Source organism: Barbus barbus (assembly GCF_936440315.1).
Source record: "Barbus barbus genome assembly, chromosome: 32".
NCBI classification, from domain to species: domain Eukaryota; kingdom Metazoa; phylum Chordata; class Actinopteri; order Cypriniformes; family Cyprinidae; genus Barbus; species Barbus barbus.
In genome coordinates this window covers 6,442,374-6,451,368 of record NC_136760.1, presented here as the reverse complement: position 1 = coordinate 6,451,368, position 8,995 = coordinate 6,442,374, and the positions used below count along the sequence as shown (strand labels likewise).

Sequence of the window (8,995 nt, the reverse complement as noted above, 5' to 3'; positions counted from 1 at the left end):
TTTAAATACCGCGGACTGATCTCTGATATTTACATGAAAAAAAAAAAAACTATTGATTCACTTTAGTATAATCAACTATTGCTCAGTTATTATACACAATATTGAAAAATGGAAAACATCTTTTCGTGTAACTGCAGGTGCTTTCACGTCAGAGTTAAGAAAGACTACAGGAACACGTGACCTTCGCTGTTCGGCTTCAGGATATGAGGTAACTTATGCTACACCGAAGCAATAAGCATTTTTTATTAAATGACCTGTAAGAATATGCAAACAATCGATTAAAAATGTGATTAGCATGCCGGTCTGCTCCTCTCAACCATTTTCCAGCTTCTGGATTCTCAACGTCAAGATTTAGCTTAGCCTTAGAATAAATATGCTTTCTAAAATGAAATTTTTAATGAACAATAATAAACAAAAGAACTTAATATTCGATTAGCTTTCAATTGTTATTATTTTTTTCAAATCGCAACTATCACTACATCATAATGTGAATTCAATATCCCCGTGTTGAAATGTAAAAAGTATTGACTGACAAAGAGAAAACACTTATTTACCAATTTATTTATTCATATACAACAGTTTCAAATAAGGAATTCCACTGATTTCATATCAATACCCAATGTAAATACTTATTTCAGTACTGGTGAATGCTTTACAAATGTTAAAATACTTTGTAAACAATTGTTTAAGAACTGGAAAAAATGTTGCACCATCATCAAAGTAATATTGCTTTCCTTAAATGGTCAAGGCAAGTCAGGTCCCAGCAATGGGCTAAAGCATAAAACTCTTCAAAATGCTATGAGGCCACACCAGTGAGTCTGGTAGTGACAAAAAAAAAAAAAAAAAAAAAAAAAAACAATGGTCCCACCTCAAGAGAAAAGGAAAACCCCTGAGTAAAGGGGAATTATAGAAGATGATGTGGTGAATGCAGAGACATGCAACAGCTCCGTCATCTGTGCTGAAGCAGCTACTTTAATACCGTCCTGTCGTTAGTGATGCCTTTTTCTGTGAGATTGCATCATATTGTGTTTAAGTACTTAAAAACATTAACATTTTAAATTAGAATGTAACCTGCAGCATTAAGTTTAAGCATGCCCTGATTTCACAAACCAGAATACCCTTCTATTAACCTTTAAATGACTACAGATGCATTTTGCACTTAAACAGAATCAGGCCACAAAGACTGAAAAAAGACAGTACAGTAGAAGGGCTGATGTCCTTTACACACAAAGACAAAATGTCTAGTTAGTGTTTGATTGTTCCACACTACAACCTGCTTCATTCTTCCATATCAGCTCACGTGAGCACACCTGCAACCCTACCTTACCCTTCCAAAACATCCAAGTCTAATGTAATGGTGATAACATCATAGAAATGTAGAAATTGAGAGTAAACTCCAGCAGCTTTAGAGTCTGAGCACAGTGAATGTGTCAGGGGGGGATAAGGTGAGTGAAGTTTGGTGGTACTGAAAATTAAAAACCCAACAAACTCCAACACCATACACCACCTCCCATTTGACTTCCTATAAATGTCCAGATCCTCCAACCTTGAATGGATGAAAGGATGACATGTACAGATTCCCCTGAGCGGTCTCCTCTAAATAACTAGTCCCCTTCCCTCCCTCCCAAGAAAAGCCCTGTCCTGTGATGATGATGCTTGGACTAGCGTTTTGACTTTGCCTCTTCTGCATCTTTTTCTGAAAAAAAAAAAAAGGAAAAAAGCAGAGAAGCAGACAAGATCAGTGTCATTATTAGTTATTAAATTGATAGTTCACCCACAAATAAGGAGCTTTTGGATGGACAATCCATTTAACTAGTCCATCAGTATTATCGAGGAAATGTACCCAAATTTTTTACTATGAAAAGCCAAAAGTCAAACTTGATTGAGGGCCTTGGCCCAGAAGTAAATGCATTATATACATAAGTACAAATTCACTTATATTCTCTACATTTATAATGGTGAGCTATTAAATTAATATTTTAAGTTTTTAATAAGTAATATAATTTTTTTATGGTATGGCAAGCCATATCAAAGGTTATTATGGGCAAACTTGGGCCCACTGGCTCTTGTTTGGTCATTTCTCAACATGTACACAACACAAAGCAGGATGATTTGTCTATTATATTTAGGTTATCATAAGCTATATTTCCATCCACCTATTTTTATGTGCATTTTGGGATATCGTATTTAAAAAAAAAAAAAAAAAAAAAAAAAAAAGGAAATACCAAGATATGCATAAATTCTAAAAATGCCCATAAAAACGTATGCGCTCAATTGCGTCAGATACATTTTTTAACCAATAAGAAAGCATGCACAAACTACAATGGAAACACATTTACCAAATAAATTCCTCGATGCACATAAAAATAAATAAATAAAAAGTCATGTGAACATAGGACAACATAACTGGGCCAACCAGCGGACCGTCTCACCGGACAAAAATGGCGCTTTATTCGCAAATGTTTTTTGTGACATTACAATTTTGTGCATAAGTTAAATTCACAACTTTGGATGGAAACAGCCATTACATTTACATTTAGTCATTTAGCAGACGCTTTTCTCCAAAGTCACTTACAAATGAGGACAATGGAAGCAATCAGAATCAACAAGAAAACCAATATGCAAGTGCATATTATATGCAATATAATGGATGCAAGCTATTGGTTAATCTCTCACCTTTCCTAAGATCTTCTCTCTTTTTTGCTGCATCCTCCCTCTGCTTTTTTATAATGGCCAGTCTGGCAAGGTCTGCCCTGGCTTGCTCCGTCTTCCCCTCTAGATGCAGCTTCATGTATCGCTCCTTAGCCTTCTGCTTTTCAATCTCCTCTCTACACAAGGAAACACATAAATAACGCAATAAAACGACAGTTTATTTGACTCTGAGGTTCTCTAGTATATGTTGTCCCACATACCTTTCCCGACGTGAGAGCTCTTTAGGTGCATTGACATCTATTTCCACAACCTTCTTACTCTTTTGGGAGACCCTGTTCGGATTCTCGATTTCAATTAGTCCTTCTACACCTTTCCTTTTAGGCTGTTTCGAGAGAGAACAAACAAAGAAAAAAAAAACTTCAGAAATCAGAAACAGCCTCTGCAACAATATCACTTATATGTCATCTTATATTATACTATTTCCCCAAAAACAAAATCATAATACTGTAGGGTTAGTTCATTGAAAAATTCTTTCATCAATTACCCACCCTCATGCCATTCAAAACCCACATGACTTATATTCATATTTGGAACACAAATGAAGATTTTTAATATTCATATATCATTTTGGTCCATCCATTAAAAGTCCTTGTAACCAAATAGCATTAAAAACTACAAAAAGACATTGTAAAAGTAATGCATATGAATCCATTTGAAAAAGTGGTTCCAAGTTTTCTGAAGAGACATGTTCACTTAATATGATGAACAGATTTAATTTAGACCTTTATTCATAAATATTGATCAATTCAACACATAAACAGAGTACATCAAAATATTATAAACATAAGCTCAACTGTACCTGCTTCGGCTAATACACTAGAATAAACCTCTTTGGCACTCATGTAAAGTCAGTCTGAGCTTGTGTTTATCATATTTGACGAGCTGTATGTATGTGGGTTTATAGGTGAACCACTTGTTTCATTTGGATTACATTTACAATGTCTTTATAAATATTTTGGAACATCAAAATTTTGGTTGTGTGGAATTTCAGTGGAGGAACAGAAATCTCCCAGGTTTCATTAAAAATAGCCTCTCTTTATTCATGTTTCTAAGACTAACCAACATCTTATGGGTTTGAAACAAGAGTGGGTAAATTATTTTTCTTTCTGGGTGAACATTTTAAGTAAATTAAAATCTCATACTTCATCGTCGCTGCTGCTCTCCTCTTCAGATTCTGCTGAACTTCCACGTTCAGCCCCTTCATTTTCTTCCTACACCCAGATGAATCAGAGTTTCCATTATACAAATTGATGCTCAGCAAACATCACCTCCACTGTATGGCTTTCAGAAGTGTGTAAGTGACAGAAGATGAACACTAGTACACTCACCATCTCCCTCTGAGCTTTCATCTGCCGATCAATCTCCTCAGGGTTGCTGAACTGCTTCCCACGGCCCTTATGGCCCTTTTTGCCTAAGGTGGTGGGCAAGGTAAAATAATAAAATAATAAATACATTAAAAAGAGAGACAATAAAAATACATGCAGCTATGTAATACCATAATTAGGCTAAGCATGAATAAGAATCGTCTATTTAACTGTAACACTTCTGAGCCAATCCATGTGGCTGCACTGGTCCAGTATGGCCTGAGGTTTGTGCTAGGGTACACACACCGTGATTTACCCATTATAAAACAGCTCGAACCATTAACAGTATCCTCTTGGGCCATAAATTCACCTTCACTTCCAATTTCCCTTTCATATGTTTTTTTTTTTTTTTTTATCACAATACTGGCTCTGGCGGCTTACTGGAAGCATTAGAAAGCGATACTCACCTCCTCTCGGCATTGTTGAGACACTCTGTGACGATGAAAACCCTCAGGGGAAAAAAAGATTATGTCTGGTCGTAAAATTAAATATACCCGAAAGGGCTGAATAACTTTATTGTGTTCCGTGAACCTTAAAATAGGCTATTTTAAAGTTAAATATGACCCGACCTCGCCTGCTCAAACTGAGACTGAGGAAAGCTCTATTTTACGGCTTCCTAAGAGTGACGTCAGGCGACCGTACTGTTGATGATTGACAGCTGGGTTGGCCAATCAAATTCCAAAGAGTTTCTACGGCAGAGGAAGTTAGCCGTTGCTATGGCATGCTCTGTATTACATTTCTCGTTATATGCAGTGGTGTTTTAATAGTTTATATATCATTAGAAAATTAATGATAATGATATATTATTTCTTTTAGTTTTGTATTTGCTTGTCACTTTTAATAGTTCTATTTGTTTTTTGTTTTTTTCAGTTTTTGTTTTACTAGATTGAGTATTTCAAGGCAACATTTCTATTTTTCCTCTTTTTTAAGTTTAAGACATTCATCCATTTATCCAATATTTAAATTCTTCCATCTTCATTTTAATTAGGAAAATGTTTTTAAAATAGTTTCTGTTAACAACACTGATTTTATGTAGAATCAATAAAAAAAGTAAACTTCTGTGTACATACACTCCAAATAAACGAATAAATGCTGGGTTAAATACAGCCCAGCACTGGGTAAAATATGGACAAACCCAGCGATTGGGTTACTGCCCAAAAGGTTGGGTTGGGTTAAACATTTAACCCTGCTGTTGGTTGAAAACAACCCAGCATGTATTCTGTCCAATATTTATCCAGCATTTTTTAGAGTGTATATAGGCCTATAGCACACAAAACCAACATGAATATAAAATAACATTTCTAAGAACATGGCACACAAAATCCTTTTTATTGTCTCAGACATCCTTATTTCTCATTGACCCATATGTTCAAAAGCGGTTTTGCTGATTGTGGAATTATTTTGTGTAGTTAGAAATTAGGAAATCTAAAAACACACACAATATAAGACACTAATATTCATAATACACAAAAGTAAACAAAATATAATTAATTGTAAATAAATGTCCCAAATTTCAGTTTTCTCCACTGTTTATCTTTTAGGATCGATTGCCACATCACCATGATGTTTCTGCTGTGTGTCTTTGTGTTTCTTTTGGCTAATAAAGAAGAATGATGCAAGGGCAAGAAATATTCCAGCAGTGATCAGCTCTCCTCCAGCCATGTAAAAAATCAGTTCATAGTTCTTGTACTTATCCACCAAATAACCTGTGGGGGAAAAATACACGAAAGAAAACATAATTTATTAAATTTACCAATCTATTATAAAATGACCATTTCATAACAGATGATTCAATCTAATATATATTTTCATCTTAACTCACCAGCAGAGGGAGGTCCAATCAGCACAGCCACTGCCTCAATGAGGAGCACTAGGCCAAGTGCACTGGAAAAACCACTTTTTCCCACAATACCCATCAGCACTTCAAACTGCAGAGCACCCACCATGCCATAAGACAACCCGAAGAACACACAGAAGATAACAAGCCCCTTATAGTCTGTGTTTGTAGCTGAACAAACATCTGTTAGGCCATTGAAGAGCAAGGCAAGGCTGAAGAAATAAGGCATCTTGGGTCGGATCCATTTTAAACCGGCCATTACGCCACACGTGGGACGAGCAAAGATGTCAATAAATCCTATAATAGACAACAAAAAGGCAGCATCTTGCTCAGGCACTCCTTGGTCCTTAGCATAGTTGACTAGTAGAATAGTTGGAACAAATAGGCCGAGGACAACTATAAATTTAGCAATAATATAGATAATAAGCCCTAAGTCAGCAAGTACACTGAAGTCCAAAAGCTTCTTTTTACTGGGAATTTTATCAATATTGTTTTCACAAATGATATTCTCTTGTCCAGCCTCAAGCGACAGCATTTCCTTGAGCTCTTGGGAACAGGCTATCACTTTCCTTTCTTTGCATTTCAGGGGTTTCATTATTGCTCCACAGGCACAACAATTGAGCAGAAGACCACCAGTGATGAGAAAGCCTCCTCTCCATCCATAGTGGTTGAGCATCATTTGGCCTAATGGAGAAAGAACTGACAGAAATACAGGGCTTCCAGCTGCTGCCAGTCCATTGGCAAGTGGTCTGCGTTTGTCAAAATAAGACCCCAGCATAATCAGTGATGGTTGGAAGTTCAAAGCCAGTCCAAGACCTTTACAGAGACAAAGGTATTATTCATTCAAAATATGGAATTTAACAACTCTGTCACTAACAACTTAAGGATTCGGTTTTATAATAGTATTTTTGTATATAAAACAAAGTTTTGTGTTGTGTATGGTAATATCAATATCCTAATGTTCGATTCTCCTTTTTGAAAAACGTAATTCAGTTAATTTTATTATCAAAATATAAATGTCATGTTGTTGGTCTGATTATCAGCACTGTGATGTTGTTACGTTCTTATGCCAGTAGGTAGGTGGCGACGTGTTACTTTCTTGACATGTCGTTCCAAGGTTGTTGTTTTTTCTTTCATAGAACATAAAATATATTTAGATATTTTAAGAAACATCTCTGAAACAGAAACTGTTTGATTAGGAGAATTCTTCTAAATATATTTTATGTTCCATGGAAGAAAGAAAGTCATAAAGGACTGGAACAACATGAGGGTGAGTAAATGATGACAGAATTTTAAATGTGGTGTGAACTGTCCCTTTAACCAGTATTGCATGTACTATATTCAGCACTTGTGAGTGTGATATTTCTTATAACATTTTGATTAAAAAAAACACAACAACAAGCTTATATTAGAGACATATTTAAAGACATAGTGCCAGTTACTACTATGAAAATATTTAAGTCAAAGCAGACTGGCTGTAGTTCAGTGAATTTGAACGAATTGGATGAAGGAAAGATTCAATGACTCACTCATAAAGACAATCACACATTGCCATCTACTGGCGTAAAAAATGTAACATGCTGTCACTAAAAACTCTCCACATTTGTGACCGTGGACCACAAAACCATATGAGTCAATTTTTTGGAAATTGAGATTTATATATATCTGAAATATATACATATTATACATATCACATATATCTGCTGAATAAGTAAGCTTTCCATTGATGTTAGGTTTGTTAGGATCGGACAATATTTGTTACAACTATTTGAAAATCTGGAATCTGAGGGTGCAAAAAATCTAAATATTGAGAAAATTGCCTATAAAGTTATCCAAATGAAGTCTTTAGCAATGCATATTACTAATCAAAATGATACATTTATGGTAGGAATATCTTCATGGAACATGATTTTTACTTAATATCCTAATGATTTTTGGCATGAAAGAAAAATCAATCATTTTGACCCATACAGTGTATTTTTGGCTATTGCTACAAATATACCTGTGCTACTTATGACTGTTTTTGTGGTCCAGGGTCACATTTCATAGCAAGACCAAAACTACCGTCTTTCTGTAACGCATAAATAAGGACAAGCAGAGTAACACAAACAATGAAAAGTCTAAAAAACAAAACTGTTTATAGATTTATACATTTTTTATATCAGATGTTTTTTAGTTACCTGTTATGACACCTGCAGTGAGATAAAGCTGGATAATGCTAGTAGAGAAAGATGCAATTATCATCCCTCCTGAGGCCAGTAATCCTCCAACTAACATGACTGGCCGACATCCAAATTTATTAACCATGATGCTGGAGATTGGACCTGGATTAAATGAACATAAATATATTGAGCATTAAGTAGGAGAAGAAAAACATTTTTCTAAAACATTTAAAGGTTTTATAATTCAGTTGTCTTACCTGAACCATATAACATTGCTAATATTATAGATGAAATCCAGGCTGTGTCGCTGTATCCACAGCCAAAGTCCTTCATCAGTTCTTTGAAATACACACTTATAGCTTTCGGGAAGGCATATGAGAAGCCAGTGATGACAAAACATCCAAGCAGCACCATCCAGCCCCAGCCACCATCTGGGGCACCTACCGTCTCTCGATCCTCTACAGTAATTCCCATAGTTGCTCAGGTCTCCAAAAGAGAAGACATAAAAGATTTTTGATATACTTATATGTGGAATCAAAAACGTGTTCAGACAGAATAATTTCTATTCAGATGATGCTCTACTGAACATGTGCTGCTGTTCAAAAATCTGCATCACATTCACAGAGGAAGTTAGTACATGAGCACAACCCACGTTTCCCTTCACCTCCAGGAAGTACAGTCATAGGGCAACCTACTCATTACTTGACTGACACTGACTGACATATATAATGCATTGTATCGAGTAAATATCAGAAACTTAGATCATGATGTTTCTTTCAAGTTTTTTTTTTACCATTTATAGTTGATTGAGTCTTCACAAGTCCGTGGTTAAAACCTCACATTTTTTTCTGGCATGTATGTTGCATCATAAAATGTATGGGAATGTGGTTAATTGAACAGCGTGCATTATTTGTACAATG

The 8,995-nt window shown here is 35.4% G+C and overlaps 2 protein-coding genes across 2 annotated transcripts; both read right to left on the bottom strand.

The window, feature by feature from the left end:
* Positions 1 to 541: 541 nt before the first annotated feature.
* Positions 542 to 4,718, bottom strand: pdap1a (pdgfa associated protein 1a). Its single transcript, XM_079388990.1, has 6 exons — positions 4,484 to 4,718; positions 4,041 to 4,123; positions 3,855 to 3,923; positions 2,913 to 3,034; positions 2,677 to 2,828; positions 542 to 1,696 (listed from the first exon to the last, which is right to left on the bottom strand). Exons 1-6 carry the CDS (start codon positions 4,494 to 4,496, stop codon positions 1,662 to 1,664), a joined length of 474 nt encoding a protein of 157 aa, XP_079245116.1. The 5' UTR covers positions 4,497 to 4,718; the 3' UTR covers positions 542 to 1,661.
* A 659-nt stretch (positions 4,719 to 5,377) lies between these two features.
* On the bottom strand, positions 5,378 to 8,697 carry LOC306852527 (monocarboxylate transporter 3-like). Its single transcript, XM_079389427.1, has 4 exons — positions 8,333 to 8,697; positions 8,094 to 8,237; positions 5,899 to 6,729; positions 5,378 to 5,782 (listed from the first exon to the last, which is right to left on the bottom strand). The coding sequence occupies exons 1-4, from the start codon at positions 8,547 to 8,549 to the stop codon at positions 5,607 to 5,609; spliced, it is 1,368 nt and encodes a 455-aa protein (XP_079245553.1). The 5' UTR covers positions 8,550 to 8,697; the 3' UTR covers positions 5,378 to 5,606.
* Positions 8,698 to 8,995: the final 298 nt, after the last annotated feature.

Excerpts from the sequence above, each read along its gene's own strand:
- pdap1a (XM_079388990.1), bottom strand. Across the intron at positions 3,035-3,854 it reads AGAGCAGCAGCGACGATGAA|CCTAAAAGGAAAGGTGTAGA; the intron begins GTATGAGATTTT and ends CTCTCGAAACAG. Across the intron at positions 2,829-2,912 it reads GAGCTCTCACGTCGGGAAAG|AGAGGAGATTGAAAAGCAGA; the intron begins GTATGTGGGACA and ends TTCCTTGTGTAG.
- LOC306852527 (XM_079389427.1), bottom strand. The coding sequence starts at position 8,549 with ATGGGAATTACTGTAGAGGATCGAGAGACGGTAGGTGCCCCAGATGGT. Across the intron at positions 6,730-8,093 it reads CACTGCAGGTGTCATAACAG|GTCTTGGACTGGCTTTGAAC; the intron begins GTAACTAAAAAA and ends GTCTCTGTAAAG. Across the intron at positions 5,783-5,898 it reads GATTGGACCTCCCTCTGCTG|GTTATTTGGTGGATAAGTAC; the intron begins GTGAGTTAAGAT and ends TTTCCCCCACAG.